Source organism: Lichenostomus cassidix, unplaced genomic scaffold (genome assembly GCF_008360975.1).
Source record: "Lichenostomus cassidix isolate B80296 unplaced genomic scaffold, HeHo_3.0 HiC_scaffold_35, whole genome shotgun sequence".
Taxonomy (NCBI): Eukaryota; Metazoa; Chordata; class Aves; order Passeriformes; family Meliphagidae; genus Lichenostomus; species Lichenostomus cassidix.
Window position 1 is genome coordinate 771,690 of NW_028147256.1, and position 20,338 is coordinate 792,027.

The following is a 20,338-nucleotide window of genomic DNA, read 5'->3' on the forward strand; positions in this document are numbered from 1 at the left end:
TTTTTCTTCCATCTTTTTTCTGTTTTTCTCCAATTTTCCTCCAATTTTCTTTTAATTTTCCTTCAATTTCCCCCCATTTTTCCTTCATTTTTTTCTCCAATTTCCTTCCAATTTTCCTCCAGTTTTCCTCCAATTTTCTTCCATTTTTCCTCCAATTTTTCCCCATTTTTCTTCCATTTTTCTTCCGGTTTTTTCCGTTTTTTCCGTTTTTCTCCCATTTTCCTTCAATTTTCTTCTAATTTTTTTCCAATTTTCCCACAATTTTCCTACAATTTCCCTCCATTTTCCCCCATTTTTTCTCATTTTTCTCCATTTTTCTCCATTTTTCTTCCAATTTTCCTCCAATTTTCCTCCAATTTTCCTCCAATTTTCCTCCATTTTTCCTCCAATTTTCTTCCATTTTTCCTCCAATTTTTCCTCCAATTTTCCCCATTTTTCTTCCAATTTTCCTCATTTTTCTTCCATTTTTTTCCTTTTTTTTCCCCATTTTCCTCCAATTTTCCTCCAATTTTCATCCAATTTTCCCCAAATTTTCTTCTAAATTTCTTCCATTTTTCCTCCAATTTTCTTCCCGTTTTCCCTCAATTTTCCCCCTTTTTTCTCGTTTTTCTTCCATTTTTTTTCGATTTTCTCCAATTTTCCTCCAGTTTTCCCCCAATTTTCCCCAAATTTTCTTCCATTTTTCCTCCATTTTTCCTCCAATTTTCTTCCAATTTTCCTTCAGTTTTCCTCCAATTTTGCTCCAATTTTCCCCTAATTTCCCCCAAATCCAAGACTTTTTAAGGAATTTCCTTCACCCCACTAACCTTTTCCTCTTTTTCTCTCCACAGGAATCCAAATTCCCCAATCCCAAAAATGCCTCCCAAAACTCCACCCAACTCCTCCTCACCCCAACCATGATCTCCATCCTCATCCTCCTCATCCCAAAATTCCCAAATTCCCAATTTTTAACCCATGAATTCCCAACTCCCCACCATCTCTCCCCCCTCCTGGATTTCCCCCAACGTCCCCAAGATGGGTGTCAGAGCCCGAGTGGCCGAGTGGCCTCCCAGGGCCAAGGAGAGCCCCCAAAATTCCCAAAATTCCCCAAATCCTCCCCAAAATCCCCGGATTTTCTCGGCCCCTCCCCACCCCCAAGTGGCTCTCCGCGCTCTGCACCGCCTGGCTCGCCGCCGCTCCAAGGACGTGGAGTTCCAGGAGGGTTGGAATTCGGGGATCTCTCCTCCGCTGAGGCAGAGGAGCAGCAGCGAGGTGACCCTGAGCGAGTGCGATCCCGAGGAAAGCTCGGAATGCCGCGGCTCCAACCCCGGCCTGTTCCGCGAGTACGGCAGCACCTCCTCCATCGACATCCAGGGCATCTCTGAGCAGAGCTTCTTCGACATGCTCAACGAGTTCCGCAACAAAAAACCCGATTTGGCGACAAATCCTGACAATCGCGATGAAAACCGCGAGGAAAACCGCGACGAATGCAAGGAGAAGCCGCGCCGGAGGTGCCAGAAGAACGAGGAATCCATCTTCAGAAAGCTCCGGAATTCCCGCAACGACCCAGAACCCAAAGATGCCGAGGAATGCCGACCTCCCGACCCCCAGCAGTCCTGGATTTGCCGCAAAGGCTTCGCTCACTACGACGCCCAGAGCATCCTGTTCGACCTCAACCCCGCCGCGCTCCGCGGCAATTCCGGCAGCCGCCGCCGCAACGTCACCACCGGCGCTTCGGCCGCCTCCGCCGGCGCCGAGCCCGGCTGCTCCAGCAGCACGGAGGATCTCAACTCCAAGGAGAACCTGGAGCAGGATCTGGGTGACAACACCAGCAATGAATTATTATTAAGTTGTCCTCATTTCCGCAACGAGATCGGCGGCGATCGCGGCGAGAGGGATGTCAGGTTTTCCAAAGGTTCTCCCGGGATTTCTGGCGGGATCTCTGCGGGGATTTTGGGATCTGAAGGGATTTTTCCCGTCGGGAAAACGACCAACGCCGGGATTTCGGTGCTGGAGGTTCCCAGGGAGCAGCAGAGGAATCCCGAGAGGTTGAGGAATTACAGCGTGGAGCACGCGGATCTGGGGGCGAGATACTACCGCGATTATTTCCTGGGCAAAGGTGGGCTGGGTGGGGTTTTCCTCTCCTGGAATTCCTGAATTCCTGGGTTTTCAATTATTTTTTTTCAGCTTTTTAACTTTTTTCCCAATTTTCCCATTTTTCTCTAATTTTTTCCCCATTTTCCCCCAATTTTTCCTCATTTTTCATTCATTTTCCTCCAATTTTCCTCCAATTTTCCTCCAATTTTCCTCCAATTTTCCCCCATTTTCCCCCATTTTCCCCCATTTTCCCCCATTTTCCCCCATTTTCCCCCATTTTCCCCCATTTTCCCCCATTTTCCCCCATTTTCCCCCATTTCCCCCCATTTTCCCCCATTTTTCCCATTTTTCCTCATTTTTCATTCATTTTTTTCTATTTTTCTCCAATTTTCCTCCAATTTTCCTCCATTTTTCTCCCATTTTTCTCCCATTTTCCCCCAATTTTTCTCTTTTTTCCCCATTTTTTCCCAATTTTCCCCCATTTTTCCCCATTTTTCCCCATTTTCCCCATTTTCCCCATTTTCCCATTTTCCCCATTTTTTCCCCATTTTCCCATTTTCTAATTTTCTCAATTTTTCCTCATTTTCATTCATTTTTTCTCCTTTTCCCAATTTTCCTCCAATTTCCCCCCAATTTCCCCCAATTTTTCCCCATTTTTCTCATTTTTCATTAATTTTTTTCCATTTTTCTCCCATTTTCCTCCAATTTTCCCCCATTTTTTCCTGAATTTTCCCCACAGTTTTTGCCTATTTTTCCCCCAATTTTCCCCCCATTTTTCCCCATTTCCCACCATTTTTCCTTCCATTTTTCCCCTACTTTTCCTAAATTTCTCTGAAATTTCCCCCCATTTTTCCTGAATTTCTTCCCATTTCCCCCAATTTCCCTCATTTTCCCCCAAAATTTTGCCTAATTTTGCACAATTTTCCTAATTTTTTCCTGAATTTCCCCATTTTTTCCTGAATTTTCCTGAATTTTCCCCCATTTTTTCCCTATTTCCCCGTTTTTTCCTGAATTTCCCCCCATTTTCCCCCCATTTTTTACCCCATTTTTCCCCCAATTTCCCCCCATTTTTCCCCCATTTTCCCCATTTTTCCTCATTTTCATTCATTTTTTCCATTTTTCCCATTTTCCTCCAATTTCAATTTTCCTGAATTTTCTCCCATTTTCCTGCATTTTCCCCAATTTCCCCCATTTTCCCCCAATTTTTCCTAAATTTCTCTGAATTTTCCCCTGTTTTTTGCCTATTTTCCCCCAATTTCCCCCCATTTTTTCCTGAATTTTCCCCCATTTTTTGCTGAATTTTTCCCATTTTTTCCTGAATTTTCCTGAATTTTGCCCCATTTCTTCCTGAATTTTTCTCCATTTTTTCCTGAATTTCTCCTCATTTTCCTCATTTTTTCCTAAATTTTCCTGAACTTCCCCCCATTTTATCCTGAATTTTCCTGAATTTTCCCACATTTTTTCCTGAATTTTTCTCCATTTTTTCTAGAATTCCCTTCCAATTTTTTCCCTATTTCCCCCATTTTTTCCTGAATATTCCTGAATTTTCTCCCATTTCTTCCTGAATTTTCCTGGATTTTTTCCCCCATTTTCTCCCATTTTTTCCTGTTTTCTCCTGAATTTTCCCCATTTTTTCCTGAATTTTTCTCCATTTTTTCCCTATTTTTCTCCATTTTTTCCTACATTTTCCTCAATCTTTCTCCCCAAAATCCCCAAATCTCCCCCTGAACCCCCTGAATTCCTCCTGAAATCCCAAATTTTCCCATTTTTTCCAGAACATTCCAACTATTTCGGGGTGGATGACAAGCTGGGCGCTGTGGCTCTGAGCGTCAGGAGGGAGAGAGTGGAGGAGAGCAGAGAGCAGGGAGCTCCGTTCCAGCTGCGCCTCATCTTCCGCACCGCTCAGGTACGGGAAAGTTGGGAAAAATGTGGGAAAAATAATGGGAAAAATCCGGGAAAATGTTGGGGAAATAACAGGAAAAATCCGGGAAAATAACGGGAAATATCTGGGAAAATATGGGGAGAATGTTGGGAGCTCCGTTCCAGCTGCGCCTCATCTTCCGCACCGCTCAGGTGGGGAAAATCCCAGGAAAGCCGGGAAAAATCCCGGAAAATTACAGAAAAGTTCCAGGAAAAATCCAGGGAAATAACGGGAACATGGTGTGAAAGTATTGGGGAAATATTGGGAAAGTTTTGGGAAGCTGTTGGGAGCTCAGTTCAGCTGCAGCTCATCTTCTGTACAGCACAGGTACAGGAAAATCCCGGAAAAAATCCGGGAAAAATCCCGGGAAATAACAGGAAAAATCCAGGAAAATTCCAAGAAAATATGGGGAGGATGTTGGGAAAATTCCGGGAAAATTCCGGGAAAAATCTGGGAAAATTACGCAAAAATTACGCAAAAGTTCCAGGAAAAATCTGGGAAAATTCTGGGAAAAATCTGAGCAAATATGGGGAGAATGTTGGGAGCTCCGTTCCAGCTGCGCCTCATCTTCCGCACCGCTCAGGTGGGGAAAATCCCGGGAAATCCGGGAAAAATCCCGGAAAATTACAGAAAAGTTCCAGGAAAAATCCAGGGAAATAACGGGAACATGGTGTGAAAGTATTGGGGAAATATTGGGAAAGTTTTGGGAAGCTGTTGGGAGCTCAGTTCAGCTGCAGCTCATCTTCTGTACAGCACAGGTACAGGAAAATCCCGGAAAAAATCCGGGAAAAATCCCGGGAAATAATGGGAAAATTCCGGGAAAATAACGGGAAAAATCCAGGAAAAATCCAGGAAAAATCCAGGAAAAATCCCGGGAAAATCCCGGGAAATAACAGGAAAAATCCAGGAAAATTCCAAGAAAATATGGGGAGGATGTGGGGAAAATTCCGGGAAAAATCTGGGAAAATTATGCAAAAATTACACAAAAGTTCCAGGAAAAATCTGGGAAAATTCTGGGAAAAATTCCAGAAAATAATGGGAAAAATCTGAGCAAATATGGGGAGAGTATTGGGAGCTCAGTTCCAGCTGTGCCTCATCTTCTGCACCGCTCAGGTATGGAATGTTCCGGAAAATCTGGGAAAAATCCAGGAAAAATCCCGGAAAATAATGGGAAAGATATGGAAAAAATCCAGGGAAATTCTAGGGAAAATAACGGGAAAAATCCAGGAAAATTTTGGGGAAAATAATGGGAAAGATACAGGAAAATTCCGGGGAAAATAACAGGAAAAATCTGGGAAAAATCCTGGAAAATAATGGGAAAAATCTGGGAAAAATCCAGGGAAATAATGGAAAAATTCTGGGAAAATATGGGAGAAATGTTGGGAGAATGTTGGGAGCTCAGTTCAGCTGCACCTCATCTTCCGCACCGCTCAGGTGGGGAAACTTCCGGAAAATCCGGGAAAAATCCCGGAAAATTACAGAAAAGTTCCGGGAAAAATCCAGGGAAATAACGGGAACATGGTGTGAAAGTATTGGGGAAATATTGGGAAAGTTTTGGGAAGCTGTTGGGAGCTCAGTTCAGCTGCAGCTCATCTTCTGTACAGCACAGGTACAGGAAAATCCCGGAAAAAATCCGGCAAAAATCCCGGGAAATAATGGGGAAATTCCGGGAAAATAACGGGAAAAATCCAGGAAAAATCCAGGAAAAATCCCGGGAAATAACAGGAAAAATCCAGGAAAATTCCAAGAAAATATGGGGAGGATGTGGGGAAAATTCCGGGAAAATTCCGGGAAAAATCTGGGAAAATTATGCAAAAATTACGCAAAAGTTCCAGGAAAAATCTGGGAAAATTCTGGGAAAAATTCCAGAAAATAATGGGAAAAATCTGAGCAAATATGGGGAGAATGTTGGGAGCTCAGTTCCAGCTGTGCCTCATCTTCCGCACCGCTCAGGTATGGAATGTTCCGGAAAATCTGGGAAAAATCCAGGAAAAATCCCGGAAAATAATGGGAAAGATATGGAAAAAATCCAGGGAAATTCTGGGGAAAATAACGGGAAAAATCCAGTAAAATTTTGGGGAAAATAATGGGAAAGATACAGGAAAATTCCGGGGAAAATAACAGGAAAAACCTGGGAAAAATCCTGGAAAATAATGGGAAAAATCCGGGAAAAATCTGGGAAAAATCCAGGGAAATAATGGAAAAATTCTGGGAAAATATGGGAGAAATGTTGGGAGAATATTGGGAGCTCCGTTCCAGCTGCGCCTCATCTTCCGCACTGCTCAGGTGGGGAAAGTTCCGGAAAATCCGGGAAAATACTGGGAAAAATCCGGGAAAAATCCGGGAAAATATGGGGAGGATGTGGGGAAAATTCCTGTAAAATTACGCGAAAATTCCAGGAAAAATCTGGGGAAATTTTGGGAAAATTCGAGGAAAAAGCTGGGAAAATACTGGGAAAGTAATGGGAAAAATCTGAGAAAATATGGGGAGAATGTGGGGAAAATTCCGGGAAAAATCTGGGAAAATTACGCAAAAATTCTGGGAAAAATCTGGGAAAATTACATGAAAATTACGCGAAAATTCCAGGGAAAATTACGCGAAAATTACGTGAAAATTCCAGGAAAAATCTGGGGAAATTCTGGGAAAAATCTGGGAAAATAATGGGAAAGATACGGGAAAAATCCGGGAAAATAATGGGAAAATTCTGGGAGAAATCCAGGAAAATTATGTGAAAACTACGCGAAAATTCTGGGAAAATTATGCAAAAATTGCGCAAGAAATCTGGGAAAATTCTGGGAAAATAACAGGAAAAATCCGGGAAAAATCTGGGAAAATTCTGAGCAAATATGGGAGAATGTTGGGAGAATGTTGGGAGCTCAGCTGAGCTGTGCCTCATCTTCCGCACCGCTCAGGTATGGAATGTTCCGGAAAATAACGGGAAAAATCCAGGAAAAATCCCGGGAAATAGCAGGAAAAATCCAGGAAAATTCCAAGAAAATATGGGGAGGATATGGGGAAAATTCCGGGAAAAATCTGGGAAAATTATGCAAAAATTACACAAAAGTTCCAGGAAAAATCTGGGAAAATTCTGGGAAAAATTCCAGAAAATAATGGGAAAAATCTGAGCAAATATGGGGAGAATGTTGGGAGCTCAGTTCAGCTGCACCTCATCTTCTGCACCGCTCAGGTATGGAATGTTCCAGAAAATCTGGGAAAAATCCAGGAAAAATCCCGGAAAATAACGGGAAAGATATGGAAAAAATCCAGGGAAATTCTAGGGAAAATAACGGGAAAAATCCAGGAAAATTTTGGGAAAATAATGGGAAAGATACAGGAAAATTCCGGGGAAAATAACAGGAAAAATCTGGGAAAAATCCTGGAAAATAATGGGAAAAATCCGGGAAAAATCTGGGAAAAATCCAGGGAAATAATGGAAAAATTCTGGGAAAATGTGGGAGAAATGTTGGGAGAATGTTGGGAGCTCAGTTCAGCTGCACCTCATCTTCCACACCGCTCGGGTACGGGAAAAATGAGGAAAAAGTGGGAAAAATCAAGGAAAAATCTGGGAAAAATTTTTGGGATAAAAATCTCATTTTTTCCTGCAATAACCCCATTTTGGGGACAAAAATCTCGTTTTTTTCACGTAAAAATCTCATTTTTTCACATAAAAATCCCATTTTTCTTGCTAAAAAATCTCATTTTTATACATAAAAATCCCATTTTTCTCACTAAAAATCCCATTTTTTCACATAAAAATCCCTTTTTTTTTACATAAAAATCCCATTTTTCTTGCTAAAAATCTCATTTTTTTACATAAAAATCCCATTTTTGGGACAAAAATCTCATTTTTTTCACGTAAAAATCCCATTTTTCTTGCTAAAAACCCCATTTTTTTACATAAAAATCCCATTTTTCTCGCTAAAAATCTGATTTTTTCCCCAAATAATCCCATTTTTTGGGCTACAAATCTCATTTTTCCCCCAAATAACCCCAAATTTTGGTTCTTTCTCCCCAGCTGGTGACTCTCCGAGGCTCCATCCTGGAAGATGCCATTCCCAGCACCTCCAAGGGCGGCTCAGTGCGAGGAATTCCCCTGCGGGACGTTCTGGAGTTCCTCATCCCAGAGCTGAAGCTGCACTGCCTGCGGCTGGCCTGCAGCACCCCAAAGGTCACCGAGCAGCTCCTCAAGCTGGATGAACAAGGGGTGAGCATTTGGGGATTTTTTGGGATTTTTTGGGATTTTTAGGAATTTTTTGGGGATTTTTGGGGAATTTTTTGGGGATTTTTTGGGATTTTTTTTGGATTTTTAGGGGATTTTTAGGATTTTTTGGGGATTTTTTGGGGGATTTTTTTTTTATTTTTAGGGATTTTTTGGGGGCATTTTTTACGGATTTTTTAGGGATTTTTTGGGGTTTTTCAGGAATTTTTGAGGGATTTATTGGGATTTTTTAGGGGTTTTTTTGGGGAGTTTTTGGAGGATTTTGGGGGATTTTTTAGGGATTTTTTTAGGATATTTTAGGAATTTTTTTTGGAATTTGGGGAGATTTTTTAGGGATTTTTTTGGGATTGTTTTAGGGATCTTTTTTGGGATTTTCGGGTAATTTTGGGGATTTTTTGGGGACTTTTGGGAATTCCCCTGCGGGACGTTCTGGAGTTCCTCATCCCAGAGCTGAAGCTGCACTGCCTGCGGCTGGCCTGCAGCACCCCAAAGGTCACCGAGCAGCTCCTCAAGCTGGATGAACAAGGGGTGAGCATTTTGGGGATTTTGGGGATATTTTGGGGATTTTTTTGCGATTTTTTTGCGATTTTTTTGCAATTTTTTTGCGTTTTTTTTGTGATTTTGCGGGATTTTTTGGTGGATTTTAGGGATTTTTTGGGGATTTTTTGGGATTTATTTTAGGGATTTTTTGGGGGATTTTTTGGGATTTTTTAGGGATTTTTTGGGGTTTTTCAGGAATTTTTCAGGATTTTTGGGGGATTTTTTGGCATTTTTTAGGGCTTTTTTTGGAATTTTTTTAGGGATTTTATAGGGATTTTTTTTTATTTTTTGGGGATTTCTTAGGGATTTTTTTGGCATTTTTTGGCTTTTTTTTTAGGGATTTTTTTGGGATTTTTTAGGGATTTTTTGGGGACTTTTGGGGAATTCCCCTGCGGGACGTTCTGGAGTTCCTCATCCCAGAGCTGAAGCTGCACTGCCTGCGGCTGGCCTGCAGCACCCCAAAGGTCACCGAGCAGCTCCTCAAGCTGGACGAGCAGGGGGTGAGGATTCTGGGAATTTTTTGGGTTTTTTGGGAATTTTTTTGGGATTTTTTTGGGATTATTAGGGATTTTTTTGAGGTGTTGGGGAATTTTTTGGGGGATTTTTGGGTAATTTTAGGATTTTTTGGGGATTTTTTTATTTTGGGGGGGGATTTTTAGGGGATTTTTTTTTTATTTTTGGGAATTTTTTGGGGAATTTTGAGGGATTTTTTTTTTTAATTTCCCCCAATTTTCCCCAAATTTTCTCCAATTTTCCCCATTTTCCTCCTCAATTTCCCCCATTTTCCCCAAATTTTTCCCCTTTTTCCCCCAATTTCCCCCATTTCCATATCCCCCAACATTCCCATTTCCCCATTTCCCAAAATTCCCCAAAATCCCATATTTCCACATTTTCCCCTTTTTCCCCCCAATTTTCTCCCCATTTTCCCAATTTCCCCCAGTTTCCCCATTTCCCCATTCCCTCAATTCCCCTATTTCCCCAAATCCCGAATTCCCAATTTCCCCATTTTCCCCAATTTTCCCCACATTTTTCCCCCTTTTTCCCCTATTTTTCCCCAATTTCCCCCCAACATTCCCATTTCCCCAAATTCCCCAAATTCCCAATTCCCATTTTCCCCAATTTTTCCCCCTTTTTCCCCCCTTTCCCCCTATTTTTCTCCAATTTTCCCCCAATATTTTCTCAATGTTTTCCCAATTTTTTCCAAATTCCCCAATTCCCCCTCCAAAATTCCCAAAATCCCAAATTAACCCCAAATCCCTCATTCCGCAGCTGTGCCGGCGGCACAAGGTGGGGATCCTGTACTGCAAGGCTGGGCAGAGCTCGGAGGAGGAGATGTACAACAACGAGGAGTCGGGGCCGGCGCTCGACGAGTTCCTCACGCTGCTGGGGGAAAAAGTGTCCCTGAAATCCTTCAGCAAGTACGCCGCCCAGCTCGACACCAAGAGTGAGTGTGGCCGGGGTTGGGAGATCCCGAAATTTGGTTGGAGGATCCCAAAAATTGGTTGGAGAATTCCAATGGTTAGATGATCCTGGAATTTGGGAGATCCCAAAAATTGGTTGGAGAATTCCAATGGTTAGATGATCCTGGAATTTGGGAGATCCCAAAAATTGGTTGGAGAATCCCAAGAGTTCGGTGATCCCAAGAATTGGAGGATCCCAAAAATTGGGAGATCCCAAAGGTTGGTTGGAGGATCCCAAAAATTGGTTGGAGGATCTCAAGAGTTGGGTGATTTCAAAGGTTGAGAGATCCCAAAAATTGGGTTGGAGAGTTGGTCGGAGGATCCCAAAAATGGGTTGGATGATCCCAAAATTTGGGTTGGAGAATCCCAAAAATTCATTAGAGGTTCCCAAAATTTGGTTGGAAGATCCCAACCAATTTGTCCGGTGAGTTCCTCACGCTGCTGGGGAAAAAAGTGTCCTTGAAAGCCTTCAGCAAGTACGCCGCCCAGCTCGACACCAAGAGTGAGTGTGGCCAAAATTGGGTTGGTGATCCCAAAAGTTGGGTTGGTTGACCCCAGAATTCGGTTGGAGGATTCCAAGAGTTGGTTGATCCCAAGAGTTGGTTGATCATGAAGTTTGGATGATCCTGGGATTTGGTTGATCCCAAAAATGGGGAGATCCTAAGAATTGGTTGATCCTAAAATTTGGAAGATCCTAAGAATTGGTTGATCCTAAAATTTGGAAGATCCTAAAAATTGGTTGGAGAATCTCAAGAGTTGAAGGATTCCAAGAGTTGGAGAATCCCAAAAATTGGTTGGAGAATCTCAAGAGTTTGGTGATCCCAAGAATTGGAGGATCCCAAAAATTGGGAGATCCCAAAGGTTGGTTGGAGGATCTCAAGAGTTGGGTGATTTCAAAGGTTGAGAGATCCCAAAAATTGGATTTGGTCATCCCAAAGTTTGGCTGGAGGATCCCAAAATTTGGTTGGATCATCCCAAAATTTGGCTGGAGGATCCCAACCAATTCATGCTGCGCTCGACGAGTTCCTCACCCTGCTGGGGGAAAAAGTGTCCCTGAAAGCCTTCAGCAAGTACGCCGCCCAGCTCGACACCAAGAGTGAGTCTGGCTGGGGCTGGGAGATCCTGAAATTTGGGGTGGGGGATCGTAAAAATTAGGAGATCCTAAAAATTGGTTGGAGAATCTGAAGAATTGAAAGATTCTGAGAGTCGGAGGAATCCCAAAGGTTGGTTGGAGGATCCCAAGAGTTGGTTGATCCCAGAATCTGGATGATCCCAAAAATTGGTTGGGTGATTCCAGAAATTGGTTGGATGATCCTAAAATTTGGAGGATCCCAAAAATTGGTTGGTTGGATGATCCTAAAATTTGGAGGATCCCAAAAATTGGTTGGAGGATTCCAAGAGTTGATTGATCCCAAAATTGGTTGGAGGATCTCAAGAGTTGGGTGATTTCAAAGATTGAGAAATCCCAAAAAGTGGATTTGGATGATCCCAAAAATTGGATTTGGTGATCCCAAAAGTTGGTTGGGAGATCCTAAAATTTGGTTGGAGGATCCCAAAAACTGGTTGAAGGATCCCAAAATTTAGACGATCCTGAAATTTGGACAATCCCAAAAATGGCTTGGAGGATCCCAAAGGTTGCTTGGAGAATTCCAAGGGTGGGATGATCCCAAAATTTGGATGATCCCAAAATTCAGGGGATCCCAGAAATTGGATGATCCCAAAACTTCCATAATCCCAAAACTTCCATAATCCCAAAAACTCACTAAATTTTTTTGGTGTTTTTTCCCCATCGCGTCATTCCCAAAATCCACGATTTCCCGGAATTCCACCAGAATTTCACTGGAATTTTGCGGGAATTTCACTGGAATTTCCCTGGAATTTCCCCGGAATACCACCGGAATTTCACTGGAATTCCACCAGATTTTCTTGGGAATTTCCACTGGAATTTCCCTGGAATTTCACCAGAATTTCACCGAAATTTTGCCGGCATTTCACCGGAATTTCCTTGAATTTCACTGGAATGTCACTGTCATTTCACCGAAATTTCATTGGAATTTCCCAGAATTTCGTGGAATTCCACTGGAATTTCACAGAATTCCCTGGAATTTCACTGGAATTTCAAAGGAATTTCCACCGGAATTTCGCTGGAATTTCCCTGGAATTCTGCAAGAATTTCCCCGGAATTCCACTGGAATTTCACCAGAATTTCACGGAATTTTGCTGGAATTTCACTGGAATTCCACCAGAATTTCATTGGAATTTTGCCGGAATTTCATTGGAATTTTGCCGGAATTTCACCAGAATTTCACTGGAATTTCACCAAAATTTCGCCGGAATTTCACTGATATTTCACTGGAATTCCGTCAGAAATTTCACGGGAATTCCACCAGAATTCCACAAGAATTCCACCAGAATTTCACCAGAATTCCACCGGAATTTCACTGGAATTCCACCGGAATTTCACCAAAATTTCGCCAGAGTGTCACGGGAATGTCACGAGAGTTTCATGGGAATTTCACGGGAATTCCACCGTAATTTGATGTTTTTTCCGGTTTTCCCAGCCGACTCCACAGGCACTCACTCTCTCTACACGACCTACCAGGACTACGAGATCATGTTCCACGTGTCGACCATGCTGCCCTACACCCCCAACAACCGCCAGCAGGTAACCCCAAATCCCCGGGAAAATCCCGGAAAATCCCGGAAAAAATCCTGGAAAATCCTAGGAAAAAAATCCCGGAGAATCTAGAAAAAAATCCCGGAGAATCTAGAAAAAAAATCCCAGAAAATGCTAGAAAAAAATCCTGGAGAGTCCCAGAAAAAAATCCCAGAAAATCCCAGAAAAAAATCCCAGAAAATCCCGGAAAAAATCCCAGAAAAAATCCCGGAAAGTCCCGGAAAAAATCCCGGAAAGTCCCGGAAAAAAATCCCGGAGAATCCCGGAAAAAAATCCCAGAAAATCGCAGAGAATCCCAGAAAAAAATCCTGGAAAATCCCAGTAAATCCCAGAAAAAAATCCTGGAATTTGGGGGATTTGGGAATTCTGAGAACCCCAGAAAATTCCTGGAGAATCCCGGGAAAAAATCCCAGAAAAAAATCCTGGAAAATCCAAAAAAATCCCAGGAAAAAATCCCAGAAAATCCCAGGAAAAAATCCCAGAAAATCCCAGAAAAAAACCCAGGAATTTGGGGGATTTGGGAATTCTGAGAACCCCAGAAAATTCCCGGAGAATCCTGGAAAAAAATCCCAGAAAATATCCTGGAAAAAAATCCCAGAAAATATCCTGGAAAATCCCGAAAAATCCCGGAAAAAATCCCAGAGAATCCCAGAAGAAAATCCCAGAAAAAAATCCCAGAAAATCCCAGAAAAAAATCCCTGAGAATCCCAGAAAATAATCCTGGAAAAAAATCCCGGAGAATCCCAGAAAATCCCGGAAAAAAATCCCCGCAAATCCCAGAAATCCCAGAAAAAATCCCGGAGAATCCCAGAAAAAAGTCCCAGAAAATCCCAGAAAAAAATCTCAGAAAATCCTAGAAAAAAATCCTGGAGAATCCCCGAATTTGGGGGATCTGGGAATTCTGAGAACTCTGGAAAAACCAGGAGAATCCTGGAATTTGGGGGATTTGGGAATTCGGAGAATCCTGGAAAATCCCAGAAAAAAATCCCAATAACCAAACAACCCCAATAACCAAACAACCCCAAATCTCACTCAGTCAATCCCAAAAGTTGGTTAATCCCAAGAATTAAACAATCCCAAGAGCTAAAAAACCCCAATAACCAAACAACCCCAAATCTCACTCAGTCAATCCCAAAAGTTGGTTAATCCCAAGAATTAAACAATCCCAAGAGCTAAAAAACCCCAATAACCAAACAACCCCAAATCTCACTCAGTCAATCCCAAAAGTTGGTTAATCCCAAGAATTAAACAATCCCAAGAGCTAAAAAACCCCAATAACCAAACAACCCCAAATCACTCAATCAACCCCAAAACCCAATAATTCCCAAAACTCACCAATCCCCTATTTTCCCCCAAAATCCCATCCCCCAATTCGCAGCTGCTGCGCAAACGGCACATCGGCAACGACCCCAAAACCCAATTAATCCCAAAACCCAATCAATCCCAAAACCCAATCAATCCCAAAACTCACCAATCCCCTATTTTCCCCCCAAAATCCATCCCCCAATTCGCAGCTGCTGCGCAAACGCCACATCGGCAACGACCCCAAAACCCAATTAATCCCAAAACCCAATTAATCCCAAAACCCAATTAATCCCAAAACCCAATTAATCCCAAAACCCAATTAATCCCAAAACCCAATTATTCCCAAAACCCAATCAATCCCAAAACTCACCAATCCCCTATTTTCCCCCAAAATCCATCCCCCAATTCGCAGCTGCTGCGATAACACCACATCGGCAGCGACCCCAAAACCCAATTAATCCCAAAACCCAATTAATCCCAAAACCCAATCAATCCCAAAACTCACCAATCCCCTATTTTCCCCCAAAATCACATCCCACAATTCGCAGCTGCTGCGCAAGCGGCACATCGGCAACGACCCCAAAACCCAATTAATCCCAAAACCCAATCAATCCCAAAACCCAATTAATCCCAAAACTCACCAATCCCCTATTTTCCCCCCAAAAATCCATCCCCCAATTCCCAGCTGCTGTGATAACACCACATCGGCAACGACCCCAAAACCCAATTAATCCCAAAACCCAATCAATCCCAAAACCCAATTATTCCCAAAACTCACCAATCCCCTATTTCCCCCCAAAAATCCATCCCACAATTCCCAGCTGCTGCGCAAGCGGCACATCGGCAACGACCCCAAAACCCAATTAATCCCAAAACCCAATCAATCCCAAAACTCACCAATCCCCTATTTTCCCCCAAAATCCCATTCCCCAATTCGCAGCTGCTGCGCAAGCGGCACATCGGCAACGACCCCAAAACCCAATCAATCCCAAAACCCAATCAATCCCAAAACCCAATCAATCCCAAAACTCACCAATCCCCTATTTCCCCCCAAAATTCCATCCCCCAATTCCCAGCTGCTGCGATAACGCCACATCGGCAACGACCCCAAAACCCAATTATTCCCAAAACCCAATTATTCCCAAAACTCACCAATCCCCTATTTCCCCCAAAATCCCATCCCACAATTCCCAGCTGCTGTGATAACACCACATCGGCAACGACCCCAAAACCCAATTAATCCCAAAACCCAATTAATCCCAAAACCCAATTATTCCCAAAACCCAATTATTCCCAAAACTCACCAATCCCCTATTTCCCCCCAAAATTCCATCCCCCAATTCCCACCTGCTGCGATAACACCACATCGGCAACGACCCCAAAACCCAATTAATCCCAAAACCCAATTATTCCCAAAACTCACCAATCCCCTATTTCCCCCCAAAATCCCATTCCCCAATTCGCAGCTGCTGCGCAAGCGGCACATCGGCAACGACCCCAAAACCCAATTAATCCCAAAACCCAATCAATCCCAAAACTCACCAATCCCCTATTTTCCCCCAAAATCCCATTCCCCAATTCCCAGCTGCTGCGCAAGCGGCACATCGGCAACGACATCGTCACCATCATCTTCCAAGAGCCGGGCGCGCTGCCCTTCACCCCGCAGAACGTGCGCTCCCACTTCCAGCACGTCTTCATCATCGTCCGCGCGCACCAGCCCTGCTCCGAAAACGTGTCCTACAGGTGAGAAATTTGGGAATATTTGGGGGAAATTTGGGGGAAAAATGGGGGGAAAATGGGGGGAAAATGGGGAAAGGAATCCCAAAAATCCCAAATCGTAAATCCCAAAAATTGCAAAAATCCCAAATCTTCATCATCGTCCGCGCGCACCAGCTCTGCTCTGAAAATGTGTCCTACAGGTGAGAAATTTGGGAATATTTGGGGGGAAAATGGGGGAAAATGGGGAAAGGAATCCCAAAAATTCCAAATCGTAAATCCCAAAAATCGCTAAAGTCCCAAATCTTCGTCATCGTCCGCGCGCACCAGCCCTGCTCCGAAAATGTGTCCTACAGGTGAGAAATTTGGGAGAAAAATGGGAAAAAACGGGGAAATTGGGGAAAGGAATCCCAAAAATCCCAAATCGCAAATCCCAAAAATCACAAAAATCCCAAATTGCAAATCCCAAAAATCCCAAATCCCAAAAATCCCAAATGTTCATCATGGTCTGCGCACACCAGCCCTGCCCTGAAAATGTGTCCTACAGGTGGGGAAATTTGGGAATTTTTGGGATTTTTTGGGGTTAGGATTGAGAAAGAAATCTGTTGGGATTGGGAAAGGAATCCCAAAAAGTTGTTGGGGTTGGAGGAGCTCGGGAGAGTTCAGAAATAGGGAAAATGGGAGAATTCAGAATTGGGAAAGGTTCATAAATGGGAAAAATGGAGGAGGATTCAAAAAATGGGGAAAGGTTCGAAAAATGGGGAAAATGGGGAAAGGAATCCCAAAAATCCCAAATGTTCATCATCGTCCGCGCACACCAGCCCTGCTCCGAGAACATCTCATACAGGTGGGAGAGTTTGGGGATTTTTGGGGATTTTTTGGGATTTTTGGGGATTTTTGAGGGTTTTTTTGAGATTTTTTAGGGATTTTTTGGGGGGATTTTTGGGGATTTTTTTTTGATTTTTGGGGATTTTTTGGGGATTTTTTGGGATTTGTTGGGGTTGGGATTTTTTGGGGTTAGAATTGGGGAAGGAATCCTGAAAATCCCAAATCTTCATCATCGTCCGCGCACACCAGCCCTGCTCCGAAAATGTGTCATACAGGTGGGAAAATCTGGGAAAAAATGGGATTTTTTGGGGATTTGTTGGATTTGGGATTGGGGAGGAATTTGGGAAGGAACTGGGGAGGAATTGGGAAGGAATCCCAAAAAGTTACTGGTGTTGGAGGAGTTTGGGGAAAGAATTGGAGAAGGAATTCTGTGGTCTCAAGATTTGGGTGATCCCAAGAGTTGAACGATCTCAAGAATTGAAGGATCCTAAGAGTTGAAGAATCCCAAAATTTGTAGGATTCCAGGGGTTGGATGATCCCAAAAATTGGGTGATCCCAAAGATTGGAGAATCCCAAAATTTATGGGATTCCAAGGGTTGAAGGATCCCAAAGATCGGAGAATCTCAGGGGTTGAAGAACCCCAAGAATTGACGGATCCCAAAATTTGAAGGATCCCAGGGGTTGAAGGATCCCAAGATTTGTAGGATTCCAAGAGTCCAAGAATCCCAAGGTTTGAAGGATCTCAGAACTTGGGGAATCCCAAAGATTAACTAATCCCAAATCTTGAACAACCCCATAAGTTGAAGGATTCCAAGATTTGTAGGATTCCAGGGGTTAGAGGATCCCAAAAGTCGAAGAATCCCAAGATTTGGATGATCCAAAGGGTTGGAGGATCTCCAAACTTGGGAAATCCCAAAGATTGGTTGGAGAATCTCAAAGATCTATTGACCAAACCCAGAAATTGGTTGATCCCAGAAACTAGTTGATCGCAAGAGTTGAAGAATCCCAAAGGTTGGTTGGAAGATCCCAGAAATTAGTTAATCCCAGAAATTAGGTGATCCCAGAAATTAGGTGATCCCGAAAATTAGGAGATCCTAAGAGTTGAAGAATCCCAAAGGTTGGTTGGAGAATCTTAAGAGATTTATTGACCAATCCCAGAAATTAGTTGATCCCAGAAATTAATTAATCCCAGAAATTAGTTGATCCCAGAAATTAATTAATCCCAGAAATTAGTTGATCCCAAGAGTTGAAGAATCCCAAAGACTGGTTGGAGAATCCCAGAAATAGATTGATTGACCAATCCCAGAAATTAGCTGATCTCCCAATGGTTGGAGAATCCCAAGAGTTGGGTGATCCCAAAGACTGGATGATCCCAAGAACTGAAGGACCCCAGAAGTTGAAAGATCCCAAGATTTGGATGATCCTAAGAGTTTGATGATCCTAAAGATTGAAGGATCTCAAAACCTGGGGAAACCCAAAGATTGGTCAACCCCAAATCTTGAACAATCCCAACTCTTCCAACCCCAAATTTCCCTCGTTCCCCCCGCAGCGTGGCCGTCACCCGCTCCAAGGACGTCCCCCCCTTCGGCCCCCCGGTGCCACCCGCCGGCGTCACCTTCCGCCGCTCCGACCTGTTCCGCGCCTTCCTGCTGGCCAAAGCCATCAACGCCGAGAACGCCGCCCAGAAATCCCAGAAATTCCGCGCCATGGCCACTCGCACCCGCCAGGAGTACCTGCGGGATTTGGCGGAAAATTACGTCACCAACACCCCGCTGGACACGGCGGGGAAGTTCAACTTGATCTCTTTGGCTTCCAAAAAAAAGGAGAAGTGCAAAGCGCGGCCCTGGGCGGAGCTGGAGAGCGCCGGCGCTGTCTCCTGGAGGGTTTCCGCCACGGATTTCGGGAGAGGGGAGGAGATTCCCTGCGTGTTGGGGATTTCCAACGAGTTCGTGGTGCTGATGGATTTGGGGGCGAAGGAGGTTGTGTTTAACTGCTTCACGGGGGATGTGATTGGCTGGAGCGCCGAGGGCGCGGCGCTGAGGATTTACCACGGCCGCGGCGACCTGGTCAGCGTCAGGGCGGGAATCTCTCCGGGAATTTTGGGAATTTCGGGAGCGGCGGAGGGAGAGGGAGGAGCGGAGGAGGTGAGGGAGATCGTGCAGAGGTTGAAGGTGAGTGATGGGTGGGGATTGGGGGAAATTTGGGTAAAAATGGGGAAATTTGGGGGGAAATTGGGATGGAAATGGAGAAAATTGAGGGAAATTGGGGGAAATTTGGGGAAATTGGGGGAAAAATGGGGAAAATTGAGGGAAATTGGGGGAATTTGGGGGAAATTTGGGTAAAAATGGGGAAATTTGGGGGAATTTGGGATGGAAATGGAGAAAATTGAGGGAAATTGGGGGAATTGGGGAAATTGCAAAAATGGGGAAATTTGGGGGGAAATTGGGATGGAAATGGAGAAAATTGAGGGAAATTGGGGGAAATTTGGGTAAAAATGGGGAAATTTGGGGGGAAATTGGGATGGAAATGGGGGGAATGGGGGAAAAATTGGGGGAAATTGGAAATATTGGGGGGAAATGGGAAAAATGGAAACACTGGGGGAGTTGGGAAAAAATGGGGGAAATGGAAAAATTGGGAGAATTGGGAAAAATGGGAAATGGGAGAAGTGGAAAAAATTGGGGGAATTGGGAGAAATGGAAAAATTGGGGAATTGGGAAAAATGGGAAATGGGAGAAATGGAAAAAAAGGGGGAATTGGGAAAAATGGGGAGTGGGAAAAATGGAAAAATTGGGGAGAAATGGGGAAAAATGTGGGGAATGGAATTGGGGAAAACAGGGGAATTGGGGAGGAAATTGGGGGGAAATGGTGAAAAATGGTAAAAAATTGGGGGAATTGGGAAAAATGGTGAAAAATTGGGGGAAAATGGGGGGAATGGAGAAAAATGGGAAAATGGGGAAAACTGGGGAAAAATTGCACAAAAATTGCACAAAAATTGCATAAAAATGGGAGGAAAATGGGGGAAAAATTGGAGAAAAATGAAGGGAAATGGGGAAAAATGGGGGGAAAATTTGGGATTCCAAGAATTGAAGGACCCCAAGAGTTGGTTGATCCCAACCCTTGGCCAACCCCAACCATTGCCTAACCCCAAAATCCCTCACCTCACCCCAAAATCCCCTCACCTCACCCCAAAATCTCTCCATTCCACCCCAAAATCTCCCTATCTCACCCCAAACTCTCCCCACCCCACCCCAAAATCTTTAATCTCACCCAAAAATCCCTCCACCCCACCCCAAAATCTTTGATACCAACCCAAACTCCCTCACCTCACCCTAAAACCTCCCCATCCCACCCCAAAATCCCTCATCCCACCCCAAAACCTCTTCTCCTACCCCAAAATCTCCCACCTCACCCCAAAATCCCTCCACTCCACCCCAAAATCCCCTCATTCCACCTCAAAATCCCCTCATCCCACCCCAAAATCTCCCAAATCCACCCTTAAACCTCCCCATCCCACCTCAAAATCCCTCCACTTCACCCCAAAATCTCCTCATCTCACCCCAAAATCCCTCCACCCCACCCCTAAACCTCCCCATCCC

General features: G+C 43.8%; 1 protein-coding gene across 1 annotated transcript in view; it reads left to right on the plus strand.

The window, feature by feature from the left end:
* The first annotated feature begins 647 nt into the window (after positions 1-647).
* Positions 648-20,338, plus strand: part of LOC146423987 (signal-induced proliferation-associated 1-like protein 3) — a 79,347-nt gene continuing 59,656 nt past the window's right edge. The window contains exons 1-7 of the mRNA XM_085044009.1: positions 648-2,098; positions 3,852-3,982; positions 8,013-8,201; positions 10,026-10,200; positions 12,778-12,881; positions 15,784-15,941; positions 18,292-18,913. Coding sequence (XP_084900135.1) covers positions 955-2,098; positions 3,852-3,982; positions 8,013-8,201; positions 10,026-10,200; positions 12,778-12,881; positions 15,784-15,941; positions 18,292-18,913 — 2,523 coding nt within the window. The 5' untranslated portion in view covers positions 648-954. The remainder of the gene's footprint in view (positions 2,099-3,851; positions 3,983-8,012; positions 8,202-10,025; positions 10,201-12,777; positions 12,882-15,783; positions 15,942-18,291; positions 18,914-20,338) is intronic.